The sequence below is a fragment of the Rhopalosiphum padi genome, chromosome 4, assembly GCF_020882245.1.
Source record: "Rhopalosiphum padi isolate XX-2018 chromosome 4, ASM2088224v1, whole genome shotgun sequence".
Lineage (NCBI taxonomy): Eukaryota > Metazoa > Arthropoda > Insecta > Hemiptera > Aphididae > Rhopalosiphum > Rhopalosiphum padi.
Window position 1 is genome coordinate 236,359 of NC_083600.1, and position 19,800 is coordinate 256,158.

The 19,800-nt window shown below is 33.8% G+C and overlaps 1 protein-coding gene across 4 annotated transcripts in view; it reads left to right on the forward strand.

Moving 5' to 3' along the window:
- The window catches only part of LOC132930789 (zinc finger protein basonuclin-2-like), an 82,317-nt gene that overhangs the window by 16,382 nt on the left and 46,135 nt on the right, over nucleotides 1-19,800 (forward strand). For all 4 annotated transcript variants that reach the window (XM_060996840.1, XM_060996841.1, XM_060996838.1 and 1 more), the window contains exon 3: nucleotides 7,909-8,058. In XM_060996840.1, the coding sequence (XP_060852823.1) occupies nucleotides 7,909-8,058 (150 nt within the window). The remainder of the gene's footprint in view (nucleotides 1-7,908; nucleotides 8,059-19,800) is intronic.

A 19,800-nucleotide genomic window follows, 5' to 3' on the forward strand; every position in this document is an offset into this window, starting at 1 on the left:
GAAGTTTTCAAAATATCATTTTTGGATCATTTTTCTATCCACAATCCTTCATATATTGTGGTGACAGCCGTTGTCTAGAAAAACTGTACATGCGTATCATAATATATTATATGTTAATAATTTTTGCATCATCTTAAAATATATTTTTCTTCGCGCGTATAATGGGTATACGTGGTATATATAATGTTTTAATTTTTGTTTGTTTGATTTAGTTTTTTCGTTTTTATGATCAAGATATTTTTAGCGTGTACAGCAATATACTTTACAAGATCATCCTACACTTTAATTCAATCGTCTTATTAAACAAATATACACGTATATACTTAGAAATACATAACGTCCATACGGTAATATCATTATACGCGCGCATAGGTACATGGTGCTGCACGTGCACATAGATCCGTTTTCGCGCATTGTTTGATCGTCAGATTAATTCAACGACGCCGCGCTGACATGTATACAATATTATATACATACAGACATACAGTGTGCCTCGGTTTTAATGAAATCACGCGTGCGTTATGTTTTAACAAGTTTAATAATAATAATGTAGTCGTCGTCCTACAGCACTGCACACGCGAACGATTTAATTAATAGAGTTCCCCATGTTCAATTTGCAATATCCTTTAATATATACGTATATATTCAGTGTTTATGCGTAATCCCAACTTTCGGTCCGTCCCACTTTTTTTTATTATCATTATTATTATTATTTAGCGTTTAAATCACCCACTCCCCGCGTGCTGAACATCGACCTGGATGAGGGAGGGACACACGCTGTTCAAATGTCGTTGTCGGTCGGCCAATTAGAATCGATGATGCTCCGACCCCACTGGGGTACAGCCTCCTTTTGTGTTGATTTTGGAGTGAAAAAAGGGGTTAAAGTACCGCCGTCGGGGCGTTATGATCTTTTTGTTCCCCGGACTCCGGGCTTCCCGTGCATTTTCCGATATTAGCATTTTGAAGAATTTTACGCTTGGTTGACGCGTGTACACTGTACACACGAAAAAAATAAATAAAAAACACTCGGAACCGTGCGCAGCTGCTGCTGGTGGTGGAAAGGGTGCACAATTTTTTATATCAACGAGCAATATAATATACGTCGTCGTGCGTAAATATAAACGACGCCCCCTCTTTTCTCGATCATTTATAACGCGTCCCACCTCGGTTCGTTATTTTTTATTTTTCTTCATTTTTAGTTAACACAGTGTGTTTTGTATACCAGTATACATATATATGTATTTATATATATATAAGAGATACAGCAGCGCAGAGAGAACTCGCAAAGTATCGATTTCGCGTGCATATAATATTATATTATAATGTTATATATAGTACGAAAGGTACGATGACGAGACGGCTCTCTTTTGAATAATAATAATAATTGAGACTTCGTCGCCACCGCCGTCGTCACTGTGGTGGAGCTCACCCCATCCGGACAAGAAGAAAGATACGGAGAAGAAGATGTGGCGGTAGCTCGTTATAATAAATATTCATGAAGAGTGAAGTAAAACGATAGGGTTGAGATCCGCTAATTAGTTTCCTAGGTAACAGATTGTTCCCCTCCAACAACGTCGGAGGCCGTTTGCCCATCATTTTTCGAATAAATATTCACATATTGTACATGCGCGTGCTTCATTATAAATATACGCATATTATAACAACATTTGGAACTGTATAATATAATATCGTAAACATTATAATCGATGTACCTACACATATCATATTGTGTTATTATACGAATTATTGGTACATAAAATGTTATTGTAATATCCGTGAAATAATAATTATTATTTTGTATACTATTATAAATTACAAGATATAATAAAAATAAACATATATTATTTGTTTATTACCAAGTATTAAAATATATATAGTGATTATTTTAGTGATTGTATATTGAATAGAATAATATATATATATATATACATATATATTATTTATCATGTGGCTATTGCGTCTCCTAGGTGAGGTCTCTACGTGTAGGGGGGAACCGGTTGTCACTGATCGACTGCATGCGGACCGAGTAACAAGTATTGAAAATAATAATAATAACCACACAAAGCTATGACAAGACGACTTAAGTAGGAGCCTCCTCAGGGTACGGTTGACCTCAAGAGCCTTGCAGAGTGCGCGCGGAGGTATCACAGGCCATTAGCAGCGTCGGAGGCCCATCGTTATATCTAAACGTGCATATATTAATATTATATCATATTATACATATTATAACGCATAGATACATACTCATATTATTCGGTATATAGTAGTATAGTACTTGCTTCCGAGATTATTATCAGTAAGTTGTATTCCGCTAAAAAAAACTTCAAAAAAGGTCATAGCCTATTTCGCCGTCTAATAGTATTTTTTTAGACAACCAAGTAGCGTCCCAAGTTTTTATAACATAAATTATATATTTACAGACTACTGTGACAATACAGATTAATTATTTGATTCCATTGCATATGCATGTAATTATATTATATTATATCATCACATTTAAATATTAATACAAATTATTTAGATAAACATATTAAAAAAATTATATATAATACGTATTTTTATAATTTTTACGTAATTAATATAATATATCTAATATTACTTTAAAATCGTCAGTTATCAAATATATTACTATGGTGGCAAACTATTAAAATAAAAACTTAATGCATTTTTAACTAAACAAAATAAAATGAGTAAACTAAAAAATAATCAAAAATATATTTTATAAGCTTAAAATGTTTAAAATAACAATACAGAAAATCATAAATTACTTATTTAAATTGATGTGGACTATTTGAGTGAAATATTTTTTTAAATATGTTAAAGCGGAATTTGTTTTTCTCAATTTCTTTATTTAAATTACCAATGTTTTTGTTTTTATTTTTTTTGTTCTATAATTCTATTTTGGGAGTATTTATGCTATTTATTTACATATTATATAAGTATTAATTTGAAAAAATTTTAATACGTTTATAAATGTACGTATATATATTTGGGTGATAGACATAACTTACAATTTATAATATAATCAATATTATTGAAACATAATTTAATATCTATAACGCAACTCATTTATGACTAGTATAGCAGATAGGAAAAAATATAACATAGTTGAGTTGCGTCTCCAAAATGGGACGTTATATTTACCTATTTAATTTATTATTTACAAAATATAACTTATTTTTGGACGCAAGTAGTATATTGTACCATATTATAAAGATCTCATTAACAGATCAACGCGCTCGCCAAGACAACAAAAAAATATATAATTATAGCGACGATATTTAGCATGATAGACATGTAATATATTATTGTTATACACATAACATAATGTACCAGCACTTTTGTATTGTGAAGGTGTATTATAAGTATGATTTTATTGTTTTTTTTTTTCGTTGAAAAGTCATTTCAGAAGATTCATTTGTTGCAGGCTCCTAAACAAATATAATCGATAATTTCGTATATGGATAATATTATTATTTATTATACATATAGATATCTATTACAGCACCGTATAGCTCATAATTTTTGGCCGCAAGTATATTATAAAATATTTGTATTCCTTCATATTAATATAATATACTTATATAGGTACATTACAATACACCTAATTTATATTATGTGTGATTATGTGAACTCATGACAACTATATTAAAAGATTGAAATGAGTAATAATAAATGTTTCAAATTTGCATAGGATCTCGTTTATCATATACATTCATTTATTTTATTTCATTAGACATGGTTTAAATCGTCATAACAGTTGTTATTGTATTATTTTCCCATAATATATATTATAATAATAACATTAAACTTATATTTATGCATACGCGTACCACCTGATATAAGAACACTGTTATGCAAAAAATATATATAAATATTATATAATACCATTAAATGTGTAAATGACTTTGTATGTGTAATGTGTATATCCTAAAGGTCATCTTAAAAATATAAGATTATACTATCAGCTTGCCCTTCCATTTCAAACGTATATATGTATATTGTCTATAAGTATATTTTATCGCACAGTCATATCGATAAATTAATCCATATCTGGAGACTGGCAACGGTTAAACGGTTTTTAACAATATGTGTGCGTATATATTTATGATGTACCAAATATATATAATATACATTTGGGATAGTAGAACCCCTCCACGGGTAGTAATAACTACTTTCACGTTTCTTCTTTAAATTTAAAACCTTTTTCTGTTGTAGGTATAATCGCGCCCACTATAACCCCCTAAAACTATATATTATAATTACTTTGATTTCAAAATAGTTTCACGTCGTACGGGTAACTTACTATATAATAATATATTGTAATGGAATTCGAGTAACCCCAACCTCTACTGCGGTGCCGTTTGTCACTTGGAAAAAATTAATTAATATTGTTATTATTACTCCGGGTATCGCGGGTACGATTTAATACCGTTTGTGAGCACATTTATTTAATTTTGGTCGGTGTTTTATAAGACTATCAGCTGTACACATATTATGTGTGTTTTGACTTCAGGGCGTCAATAAATTATAACGTGGGACGAATGTGTTGAACATGTACAACGACGGTATCATAATGTATGATATAGGTACCTAGGTAATAATAAAACGGTTCACACAAAAGTATATAATAATTTTCAATTAAATCTAAAATAATATCATATTATATAGTCAATGGGACTGCGTACATGCAATAGTCATCTCTCGTTTGGGGTTTGTTTCATAAATCGCACTGCAGATTACCGGATGGTGTAGAATATTAATTAATGTATATAATATAAGCCACATCGATTTATCCGCGCTGATACGAACACTGCAACGAAATAATAAATACATATTATATACGTGCTATCAGAACGTTTATCGGTCATAAATTGTCGTATATATATAACATAATATATAATGATAATAATAATATGGAGCGCGCGCAGGGTCGTGACAGCATTGGCGGCATAGTTGTCGTTATTTTTCTCGCTCATTAATTCGGAACTGTTTTTTTCCGGCCGCTGTCATACGTCAGACTCGAGGTTTAGGACGAGGTTAGGGGGCAGGAAGAAGCTTTTAGCCAGATGAACTCTTACACACATATACAATATACATACATACTCACACAATATAGTATATTATATATATATACACTGCCCCTTTGGACGCGCATACACACACCCAAACACACGGATGGATGACCTCGTCGATTATTATATATACAGCGTGTGTGTACATTATTTTATATATCTATAGTAGTTATAATAATAATAATATAATCGTATATAGATTTGAACATGCTGCTGTATATATACCGCCATGTGGTCGTCGTCGTTGCCGCAAACTTTTATGGGTGTCGTAAAACCGCAATTTCTCTGGTCCCGAGAGATTATAAATAGACGAAAAACCACCGCTGCTCTCTCGCGGAAAACAGTGCAGCAACCAGGGATTAGTATATCTATACATTTATATATGTGTGTATTACATACAGCGACTCTGCTACACGTACGCGGAATATCCATGTGCCATAGCCGTGTTTTCCGCTGTAACGATAAACGGTTTTTGATATTATAGAATATTATATAGATATGTGTTATTTTGAACTAGGGCCAAAACACCACACGGCGTCGCCATCGGCTTCGTTTTATTATTATTTTTATTTACAAGGGATATTATATAACGCCGACAAATTAAATAATATTACATGCTTTATACAGCTGTAAAGTACCCACATATTATAGACCTACTTGTATTATATATTGTAGGTACCTACTACCTATATATAGTATGTATGTATGTGTGTACACCGGAGGAGGTATACGTTACAGTAATATAAGTAATACGTTTTAATTTTTATCATATTATCGAGACGCAACGTATTTGGTATATACGAAATTTTTAGGAAGTCACGCGATTCTCTATTATATACAATAATATTATTATAATGTATACTCGCTCGTTTTATTATCTCCATCCCCTTTCCGCGTACCTAAATATATTATTTACATAGACTTGACATTTTAAGGACACACTCTTTAAAAAATAAATCAATCAAAACAAAATAAATGCTTGCAGATTTTTTTCTTCATACACCATACGTATTGTTTTAATATAATATAATATTTTATTATATTCATGTTATTCATATTGAATTATTGACTTCCACGTGACAAAAATTAAAGCCTAGATTTTATAGACGCATACCTACTCTGTATATAGATAGAATATCCTATACACGTGCTGTGCGCTATCGCCGGAACCACTATATATAATAGCATAAATAGCAGTAGCAATGATGTAGACACTATACAGCGAAATTTACTCCAAGTTTTTCGCGTGTCCAGCGTGTATATAATATAATATACTTTCCTCTTTATTTTTATTTTTTTTTTCCCTTTTTATTGCTGTCATTATTTTGTTACTATCGTGCCGCTCTTGCTAGGTTGCCGCGACTTTGACCTTTTTGGCCCCTACGAGTATACTGGACACGCGACATTTTATATGCGCATGGTACTTATATATTATATAGTGTATTAAATTATTATATTATTTTATATACTTGTTTCGCGCGACCGTTTCGGCTCGTCTCTCGCCCTATCCTTTCGCTACCACTAAACACTGGGTAAATTGCCATTGCCACGTTGCCGTTGTTATTGATGTACAATATTGTACATGTACACAGTAAACGAACACACACACGCACACATATAAGAAAATCACTTGTAAATATCTAAAAATACTATTAAACTCACTCGAGTTAAATAAACGTGGCTTATTTTAATTATATACTTATATACAGGGAATACATATTGAAACAGTATGTTACAGTTATAGGTTAGTCAATTTAAAAAATATTAAAAAATACTTAAACTTATAACCTAAACCCTTAAACTACTGGTATGAATTTTGTTTTGTATGTACCTTTGTACCTATCAAAGTACCTTAAAATTTTTTTTTCAAATATAAGATTGCAAAAAAGTATATAGGTTCCTATTTGAGTTTCTTAAGTTGACCCCTACTCCCTAAAATATTGTAAAATCCGTAGAGCGTAGATACTAATATCAAAGGGCTTGAAAAGACGATAATACCAAAATCAATGTACCAGCAATGTTAAAAGTGCTGTTTAAATCTCGATATGCACACGGAAAAGTAGGTGTTAGAGAAAAAAATCATAACATAGATAATATCTATTATTCTGCTATACTACTATAGCAAATTAGCAACGACAAACATTATACACATCGCACAATAATATTCTAGCTATACATTCGCTGTTCTTATTATATACATCTATATCATGTATACAATTTCTCTTTATGTTTCCTTTCGAGCAAGTGCCTCTGTTATTAAGAAAAAATTCTATATCAGCTGCGCCGATGATTATAATATATTACATTAATATAGTATGCCATACATACTATATTATTGTCGACGATCTTGGCCGAGTTGATCGAATTTTATGTATAAAAATTATACTTTAGGTCTGTAATGTATAATATTATAAAATATGAATAACAAGTTATCGAGTGTCCTTCATCCGCCTTGCTAATTTACCGACGTTTGTATCAAGTCGTTTTAACAGCCGGAAAGTTGTTAGTGAATATTGTATATACTATATAATATACATATATTATATTCTCTATAAAGATAAATATTATATCTTAACACAGTGGCCGGTTCAGTGTAATGTTTGACGTGTCCTATGCTTGAAAAAAAAACAACAATTACAATAACACTATAAATATATATGTACATTGTACATAAATAGGTATACCACTAGCATCTTGTTCTGGTATGATACGTATATAATGTGTGCAAAAAATCACATTTATGAATTGTCACCTTGTTACTCATAATTTTACTGTGATTATCATTCTTTGTAAACATCAACTTATGTACGGTCTTTTTGTTTGTTTTTTCCAGTGGGCTTCAGTAGCATCGTGGTTCCTGCGGCCTGAGATGGCCGGAGCCAGCGTGCCGCCGATCGTCCCGCAACCACCCCCCATGCCCATCCGACCTTCACGGACGTCTACTGATCCCCCGCAAATGGCTATGCCTCCAACCATATGCACCGTAAGTACAGCATGTATTACACGTCTGTTTTTATTCTATATGATCTTATGCACGTTCGATTCTCATAAAACATTATTTTACAATATACACACGCACACACAATAAAATACAACTTATTGATTTATTTATTTACGTCTATCTTCGCGAAAGACATTTATGTGCAAAATATATATTATATAATAACGTACGATTTAAAACAATAACTCGTCAGTATACTATGCGTATATAATATGATATAGGTGCAACGATATGTTCACCACCGTCCTGCACGACGGCACACGATATGATAAAAATATACTTTATAGCATACCTACAATATAATATCCATATCGTCGTTTTCATATTATATAATATACGACCCATCGTACGACCAACACGCCCAATATACGAAATTAATTTTGTTATTATTCGCATTATATAATATTATATACTTTTCCGTGCGAAAAAATCGTGTTGCTTGCCGTGTTTTACACCGCTTGCTGCAGTAGCGTACTTATATATAGGATACAGCTATAGAGTCACTGCATTATCGTCGTCGCTGACATTATATACTTATATTATATGCCTACTCGTATCATGTGCAGGGTCGGAATTCTATATTATAATTTAAATATATTATGTGCCTAAAGTGTAAACGAATAATAACAATAAATAAATAATTGCCATCAGTTTTCCTATAAGTATACATGCAAGATGTGTATATACATTATATATATATATATATATATGTATAGCTTCTGCTAGAGGATTTTTTTTATGAAATGTGGACCTATTAGAGTGGAACGCTCGTCCCGCCACGGTAATAGAGTATAGTCGTCATCGTCGTAATAGTAGTAAAGTCGTCGTTGACGGGTACCGCGCCCTACCTCCTTTAGATTGCTGCTCATCCATCAATACCAACGTCGGATTTTGTGATTTGCATTTGAAGTGAAGATAGACTGATGTGCACGTATACATAATATAATAATAAATAATAATATATATGGTGTAGTGTCAGTGTGTACGGTAAACGGCAATATACCCATCGATCTGCCGGTCGATATTGACAGCCTCCGCCGAGCGATAGCTGCTCAACGTCGGTTATAATATTATAATATAGGTACCCGTTTTATTTTACATAATTTCCATTTCGCTCTATATATATAATACTACTGCCTTGTCGTGTAGTTACGTATATTATATTATATTATGCATCCAATTGTGATATATTCTATATACCCTAAAATATATTATAATATATATTATATAATAGTAGCATATATGTACACTGTACAGGTCGTTGCAATAGCGTAAAAAGATAGGCAAAACAAAATTCAACGATGTTTTCGCAAATTCACAGTGTAAAACTTAAAAAAAACTAAATACATTTACAGACACCATATCCTTACATTTACGTTTATACATTACACGCCCGCCTTTTACACTGCAATATAATATAGCGTACTTGTGCGCACACTTTTGCTATATTATAAATGTATAATAATAATATATTACACAACAATGCGATAACGACCACTAGAAATACACACACACTTTCACGATATATAATAATACCCTATTGACTGCGTACATGTGTTTGTGTCCCGTGTGTCATGTGTATATAGTGTCGTTTTCCCTCGCTATACTTATACATATATTATATTATCTATATATATTCACTCTTGTTTTTAATGGGCCGTGACAGGCGTCGCGCCCGATCGGCTCGATCAATTTCAATTACACAGCGTCGCGACGTCGTCGTCGTTGTCGTGCCTAGCACCGCGCAACGCCACGATTTTGTAATTTTTAAGGGAGTTGCATGTTTTGTGTATAAGTGTGTCTGTGGACGCGCGCGCGCGAGTTGGGCAAGTGTGTATGTTATTATTTTTACGAGGGGACACGTCGATAGAATAGAAAAACGGTATCGAGTTTGGTTTTAATGGTATAAGTGACGCGCGACAATATTAAGTTTAATAACATACGACGGAAGCACTTGACATTTTTAACGTCTGCTGTGGAATACATCGTGTAAATAAATATATCATACAATATTATAATGTGACAGTCTTGAGTTTGATGGGTACCGTGTGTATGTACTGCAATGGCTATGACATACATAATATATACATTATACATATTTTACTGTACAGATGCGTCCTTCTCGTCACCATCGCACTTGACGACCTTGCGGTTACTCTACTAACTATATACTTAGGACCTTATTGTCGTATAGTTAATAATTATACTCGCGTCTATAGCATACGACAATCGTTCACGATACATACGTAGTACCTATATAATATACTACTAATAATAAAATTCGATTCACGAACGTTGCGGTTATGATATTTTTTCGATTTACCTTCAGTGAGAGAGAGAGGCGCTGGCCGAGCACAGTGGGTAGAAATTATATACATACGAAATTGACATTATGACATCGTATATATATATACACACGCACGGGTGTGTGTGTGTGTATATGTGTGTGTGCGAGTGGGTATGCCAATGACAGTAACAATTTTGAGTGGCCCGGACATTACATTATGATTAGAGGTACCGGTAGGCCTGTGGGCGTTATTTTTTTCTTTTTTTTTACTTCTATATGAGCTCCGTGCTCAGACCGGTTGAACGACGAACGACGACGACGACGACTATGATGACGACTAAAGCACTCGGTATGTGCACACGACGTATATTATTATTATATATATACCTATGCACTAGAGGACATCGATCGACGAGTATAATATATATGTGTGTAAATGTGTAGTGGTAGTAGAAGTAGTACTATATTATTATGGAGATGAGATGCACACATATATAAAAGGTACGTGACTGTCATCTCGGGGCTGATTACAGGGTGTCTGTCACTGGGGCCGCCGCAGATTGCCTCTCATATAACTGCCGGGCAATATATAGGCACTGGTATAGGCAGGTACAAGAGGAGGAGAAAAAAGCGGTGTGTGTGTAGTAATAATAAAAATGATGAAACACCTGCAACCAATTTTGTATAAATAATGTAATATATTTCTTTGGCCCGCGGTCTCTCGGAGATCATTATCTTTAGGCGGACACCGCTGCCACATCGACTCTTCTATCGCCGCCAAAATATGACGTTACACCCTCTATTTTCCTTTGTCTCCTTTTCTCATTGCTAAAACCGATGCTACATCACGGTAACGACTATAATATCACAACTAAAACGTGCATGAGCGTATATTAATATATAAATATATATATATAGAGTAATATACTAAATAATCTATATGAATACTTTACGACCATAACAACGGAAATATTTTTATGCGATGTTAGCTACGTGTAATATCACTACTATTAATTACTACTACTACCACCGTTGCTATACTATTATTACTATTAATACTACTACTACTATAATAATAATAATAATAATAATACTATTACTATCACTACACAATAACAACCCTTAACCGTCAAACTGATCTAATATGAGAGAAAATTAAAATCTGAATAAATTTACCATGTATTTACCGTATAAAGTTAAAGATATAATATGTATATATGCTTCTCGTTTATGTATCTACATAGAGTGAACGTAATGTGCATTATAATAATATATTAGTAGTATGGGCTACTATATACCCTAAACTCGTGACGCTATGTGTGCACTGCGCAGTGGGTATGGAGACCCTTCTTCCGGCACAGAAACTGAAGGGATTATAATTTGCTTGTTGTCCCCTCCCCTTACTTACTCCTACCCATTACCACAAACAGCACAGTAAAATTGAACTCGCGCATGTAGAACGGCACATGATGGCCACTACAGCTTGTATCTGTGTGTGTATATATAACTACAGTGTGTGTGTGTGTTTTGTATTATATATATATATATATATACATATTTATAGGTACGTGTGCAAAAGGGTTCAGCATTAATTCCATCCGGTCCCCGTTGACAGGTCAATATCCCCCAACCACCTCCTGCACCACCAATCTATCGCCTGCGATGTATAACCGTCCATCTTGCATCATTCCAGTTTATCCTGCTTCAGTCATTCTGCGCAGTCGTATCTCTCTCTCTCTCTCTCTCTTTCTCTCTCTCCTCTCTTTTAGCATCTCCCTCTCTCTGTATTACCAAATCCCTCTCCCTTGTGCCACACGTTATCGGTTTTAATATACGCTCTTTCCATGCACGCCTATAACAATAACGGATAATATAATAATACAAATTACAATATAGGTTGACCGACCTACCTACCAGTATCAGCAGAGGGGGCAACGTCATCCGCAACCCTTTGCGTATATGGAAATTACATTTTGCGGTGCACATAATATTTATATCTATAATAGACGTGCAAGTGAGCATATTATAATATACAGTATATTGTTGTTTATGTATACTATAAATTGTACATAGGTACACCGCAATCATATTATATTATATCGTAGCGGAAATGCATGGCGACTATATTTTCAGAAGGAATATATAACTATATAATATAGTAGAGTCTCGATAACTCGAATTTTAAGGAAGATAAAATTTAACTCGACTTATGTATTTTTAAGTTACATAACTCGAATTGTTTTTTAAATAAGAACAAATTCGAGTTACCTATTATTATGTATATATTTATTAACTAGAAGATTATATTTTAAAATTAATTTCTTGTATATTATGATAACTAATAATTTAATAATTTATTTATATATATATTATTTCTGCACTTAACTCGAGTTGATGGGTCACGTTTATAATATGGGAGGTACCTGTATTATAACTAAATAAATAAATAATATTACCTATACCGTTCCTGCTGTAACTGTGAAGTGAGCGGAGCTTTTTATATGTTAAAGACGCGATTATGTTCATGGTGACTGCAATATAGAAAGAATCCATATAAAAATAAAATAGATTTCGGTCAATTTACGTCATTGCCGCACATTGCACGGTCACCATGTGATTGATTTGTGCGGTGTCCGCCGCCCCACACCCGGTTCTTGAACGCTGCGGGCGTATTGCATATGCGTTGTATGATACACGCGATATATTATTAAATTAATTGTCGTCTCATATTTTCGAGAGAAAAAAACAATTCGAAACTAATTGGAAAATCGGCAAGCACGGCGACGTAGAGTAATATTCATAAAATTATTATATATTATATTATACTTATACATGGATTCCGAACGCGTGTACATAATACAAATCGATCGTCATAAGCTACAGAGATGGTTGTCTCACGACGAGTCCTTGATACGATCACGACCAAAAGACCAGTCAGCCGAGCGGGATACAATGGTGAACGCGTGTGTCAGTGTCTGTATGTATGTATGTATGTATGTATGTATGTATGTATGTATGTATGTATGTATGTATGTGTGCGGGCGCGTGTAAATCCGGACATCGCCACACAACAATATTATAAGTGAAGAAATTATCGAGTACCTAAAACCCGATGTTAGGCCAACAGAAAACCCACACATTGCATCTTTCAGAATTTTGGTTAACTATAACGTAACGACAGCGGGAACAATTCAAATTATATGCTAATCATTTCACTCATTATCCGTATAACAATCGCTACTCAAAATCCTCCAAATATGTTGAGTTTTCACCTTTCCAAAAAAAAAAAATAATAATAATAATAATAACTTATAGTTTTAAATAAATTATATCTGTAGGCCGTATGTATATAATTTTATATGGATACGGCTTAAAGTAGGTGCACTGAATATTATGCTGTACGATTTTCACTGTGTATGCCCATCAACAAACGGCGCGTTCTTTCCACCACCCCCCCTCACCGCCAACAGTAACAACGCTCTTATACGAATTTGTTCACAATATCATTGCATATAAATCTGACTCGCCTAAATGTACACCGTATCCACTTGAACTCTCCGCTGGCGAACATCATTGTTGTTATTATTTTTTTTTAATTAATACAGTGCACAGCAAATGCGAAGGTTCTTCGTGAATCTGTATACATATATATATTTTATATATAAAAAGTATACTCCTTTTGCTGGGCATGCTCCCGTGGCTCATTATTTTCGAATATGTATGTGCATATAGACTGGGACTGGAATTTTCCAGAGATTAATTACGAATATTATAACTGCTATTAAAATACTGCAGCCATACATATTTCCTTCCATCTCAATCCCCACTTTCCCTACCTAAAAAGTCCGGACGGAAAACTTATTCTCTACAAGGGTCTTTGCTGCACCCGTGGTACTTACTCGGCATTGCTGTTTATTATTTGCCAAGCGAAAAAAATATTTATACGCACCGAGAATACTTCGTCGTGTGTACCGCAGTTCTTATACACATAATATATATATATTACAATTATTCTACGTGGGATATCAATATATATATATATATTATACATAGGTATATAAATACAATATCATATCTTCGTTTACACACCCGCGTGAGCTTTAATACGAAAATAGTATATAACATTATACATTATACATACATACTTAGTACCTACTTGTGTATGTAATATACGCCTCGAACCTACCGAAACAATATTCCTACGTAATAAAATAATGTGCATATGTATTACACAACATGTATTAGTGACGAAGATGAGGCTGTTCTTATATAGTTTCACGTTTGGTAGTCACGCGATGTGAAAATAACTCGTATATGTGTGTCAGTGTGTGTGTGTGTGTGTAGGCCTATACATACATATATATATATATATAATGTGACATACCCAATGTGCGTACGACGAAAGTTATGTTGATACCGTGAAAAAATGATGAAAACGGTCACAAATCAATCCTACACAGCAATATTCCGCAGTATGCACATGCGAGAAAAAGATAGATCGTAAAAACCCCAAAGTCCTAGATAATTAACGACGAGTCGTCGACGAATTCGTAAGAACATTACATTCATTAATATACGTATAATATTTAGGAGTATATGTACTAAATTATGTAGAAATGCGTAGAATATGACGGGCGGAGAGGAAACTATAATCGCTCTTAAAAATATATCAAAATACATACGTCATATATACAGTGATAAAAATAAAATATTTAGGTGTGGTTGTTTTTTTCCTTCTATTTTTATTTTTTATTTTTGCTTCGGAGACCGTGCTCATCATTTTTTAACAACACTCAATTTTCCACCTACATTGTTATATTGACGTTATTATGCTATTTCATTTCGATATATTATATTATGTAAAATCGATCATTGAAAATCACCGCGTCATTTAAGATTATCCAAAATATTCGCGCACGTAGACCGCTCGGACTCAAGCATATGATATACTATATTATAATCTATAGGTATACATATGGTTTAGTATAAACTATAATATTATTATATTATTGTGAGTTCAAGTTTCTATTACAAAGCGCGTGTTATTATCGTTAATTGACCAACGCGTGATCGGGATTATGATAATGTTATTATATTATATAATAAACACGGGTGTAGTTATACCTCTATATAATATGCACGAATAATATAATAATAATAATAAAAAATATATTAATTTGTTCATTCTGCGCGAAGCGCATTCTTACGCGTTCGTAATATCTAATCGTGTTCGACTGCGATGATTTTTTCAACGGGTTTCTCGTCGGACGCTTTTTGAATATATATATAATATTACTCCCAATGCAAAACCAGCAACTTAACGATTTCGTGCATCCACCCTACCCTTTAACCACCGCCATACACCACCAACTTGTCCGTTTGTTCACTGTAATAGGTATACGTATTTTACCACGAAACGCGTGTTTTCATAATCTCGGTCTTCTTATCGGCCCACCGACCGTTTTGTAACAACACGTTCAGCAACAACCCGCAAACAACAGACCCTCTCGCCCCACATCGAGGCGCAGGACAAGGCGTCGGATACCGTGTCGTGTCGACGTGTAATACATGGAAATCGCGTGGCGACGTACGTATTATACACCGGTGCAGTTAACGCCTACACACACACACACACACACACACACACACACACACACACACACACACACACACACACACACACACACACACACACATACACACAATCTGCTACAATATAAATATATAGAATGGGGCGGGTTGACCGCCCTACCGTGTCATGCGTCCTTTATACCTGCATATACATACACTCGCATTTATAATGTATAATGTATATACGACGCAGATAACTGCGACGGTAGAGAGAGTGAGTTGTGTGTCAAGCGCGGCAATCGACCATATCGCGTATAGGCCACTCGTACCCCTTTATAAACCTATAACCAGCTACAGTATATTTTATACATAATGAACTATATATAATATAGTACGGATATAACTGCACCAGGACACGCCATCTCTGGAGCGAGGGGAGGGATAGGAAAATCTTTATTTTAATTTATCGCTCTGTCCCGCCCACTACCTTACGCAAAAACCCTCCTCCACCCTTTAAAAAAATCCTTCCACCGGGCCGGCTCGGAAAACAAACAGATACGTTAATTCCGGTGTGTGTGTTCGTCGCGCGTGTCGTGCATGGCGATGGAAAATGTTTTCCGTTAGGAACGTGGGTGGACGTATGTAATAGTAATAATAGTATTATATTATAGCTGGCTGAAAGTGTATATTATAATATATACATATATATACCTAATCGAATATGATGGAGAACGACGTGTCGTGCGGTGTTCGCGTTACACGCGTATACAATAACATAATAATGATACAATAATGTACGTATAAACGACTAAACCGCTATACGCATACCGTGATATATATATCATTATATTATTTCTCATGCGCACAACGATTCTTGCGCACGTGGTTAATACATATTATATAATACAATTTTCCTTTGCAAATATAATTTAAATTATAAAAATCTATTTTCCCTTTTCTCCGGTCTCTATACCATTTATCATTGATGCATATTGCCAAAATATAGTGCTCTATGATCGAAAAAACTGTCGTGAGAGGGTAATTTAAATTGAGAAGTTCACACAAACAAGCAAACGATGGTCAATTGCGTACACACGCATAATAATACCTGTACTTTATTAAAATAGTTTACGCTCAGTCATCGTATTTCTGTTATACAGTTACTATCGCCGTAGCTACATAGGTATATAATATACAGGTATATACTACAGTATTACGATTATTTATATATTATGCTCTTTCATGAGCGAGTGTGTCGTGCATATTTCGGCAAACACTCTCTCTCATACCTATATGTATTGCGAGCGCATAGTGTATACTGTATATACTTTAGATCCATCGTCGTGCAAAGAGCTTCGTCATGTGCCCCGTAATTGTATAGGGGCTAGATGTGGTTTTCAGACTGCAACACATTCAAAAAGGCGGTATATTATAATTATTACACTATATTTACACTCTGCATGTACACTGTACTTTCCTCCTATCATTCCGTATCTGTATATTCAATATATTGTATAATACATTTATAAACGTACAAGTAATATTCTAATATACTACAGTCTACAAGTATTAACAATAACTGAGGGCAGCTATTACAACTTATACAAGCTCCACGCGTTAACATAATATATATTATATATTACGTAGGTACCTACTCGTAGGAAAATATTATGAATTATTATAATATATTAATATACGATATACCTATACAGTAGGTATACATTCGTTAATTATCGTCATTGACATCTTAGACCACTCTTGCATCCCTTTATCGTCGTACCGGCATTCGACGTCACTCTCTCGGTGTATATATAGGATACAGAAGTGCTCCTGAACCTGAAAGCGCATTTAAGCTAGATACCTCACCGTTTTCATTATTATATATATATATATGTATATATGATTACCATCTATGCCACCCCGGTGCAAGAGATTTCCGCTAATGCGATGATGACGACTCAAGTAATTCGATTTCCCCTTTGCAGGGCCTCCAGTCCGTTGGCACGAGTACATAATATTAATATATATATACACACTATATAATATACTGCACCGTCGCACAATAGGTGTGACACAAAGAAATGTGCCAATCACTCGACTCTATTGGTCTCTGTGCCGCAATTTCGATCGTCACACGGACGCACTTGAACGAAGAATTCTATTACCGTTGCCACCTCGTGTAGTACGGTCGAACGGTCGAATGGAGTGGCTCTTGGTCGGTCACCGATACCCTATAATAACAAATCGTTACGTCTTAAAACATATGCCGTTTGTGTTAGGTTATAGGTGTTCGCTGCGTGCAGACGCCGATAATAATAATAATACAATATTCCTATTATGATTGCGAGTACTACCTGTGATAATATCGAACGACAGTCAGCTCTTTTTGTGTGTGTATATATAAATACAATTATATTATAACAATATGATTCCCTCCAACCTATCCCCTTCACCTTTAATTCGTCGCCGTCGCACGGTAGCCGTGTCCGATCGTCTTGCATTCTTCTACACATTGAATTTCGATTTTTCTAAAAATCATCAAACCGTCATATGTATATATTTTGTTCATATCATTGTCGTCTTAATATTATATAAACTTATTATTTGTTTCTCTTTTAAAACATTTTTTTCGATTTTGAGTTAAAAAAGTCATCCAATGAGGTCGATATTATTATTTAATCCAAAATTGCGTATATACGGCTACCAAATAAATTATGCTATAATATGACGGCTATTATATATATATATAGCTAATTATTAATAATAATAACAATTATTATTATTATTATATATTATAATCCGTATTAAATTTAGTTATGATCCACCGAAGATCAGTGTTAAATTGTAAACAAAGAAAAATTACGTCGAATTTATGTAATTAAATATTAACAAATAACAAACACCATTAAATTTGAAAATTAAAACAAATTTGTTATATATTCGTATGTGTTGGTGACATCACGACGTTATCAAGTATAGCCGTATAGCATATACATATAGATATAATATAATAACGTCACACCTGGATTTCCTTGGCCACAGATGACATTGTTCCGTTCACAAGGTAAACTATTTTGTTTTGTACTTGTGTACTAAGTGTTACGTGCGCAATCTCATCCCCCACCACAAAATCATTTGACAAAATAAATCACAGTAAAAAAAAAAAAAATAATAAATAGTAATTACACAATACTCTGCACGCTGCAGACCGACCAATTTCCAGTTACATTTATTATATATATTTATGGTTTGGGGTTAGGCCAACGATCATAAACTAATCGTGTTTGTAAAAGTTGTCTCCGTGGGAATAAAATGAGATTTTATTACGGATGGGTTGACATCGCCGATGCAATTATAATATCGCGACAACTACGTTCCTGGAACTGAATGTTTTATTATACTCTTAACTTGCTCATAACATATTTATAAATTATTCAGTGAATTTATACTACCTATCGGAAATGATTATCTATCATCGTATATTATAAATGCTAATATAATATCTTAAATCTTCTATCAGCGATAGCGGCAGTAATCACGCCGTATCCACCAATTTAAGAATTACATATAACTATTATATTATTTTTATTATTTTTAACTTGCGTCTGCCGCCTAAAGGTATACGGTGGCTAAGTACACATTATAAACATATACACTAATCCGAAGGCAATATATGCATTAAATATGTTGGGAAAGTAAGAAATCCGTTACGTTCTCCAAACATATACGTCTTAAATACGTTAAGGTTAAAAATAAAATAAACAACCGTCATTATAATATTAAATAGCTACCTAGTCTGTTTGTATGATCGTAGATTTTCCGTCACGTTGAAAGGGTTAAAAAGTATATTTCCAGATTGGAGGTGG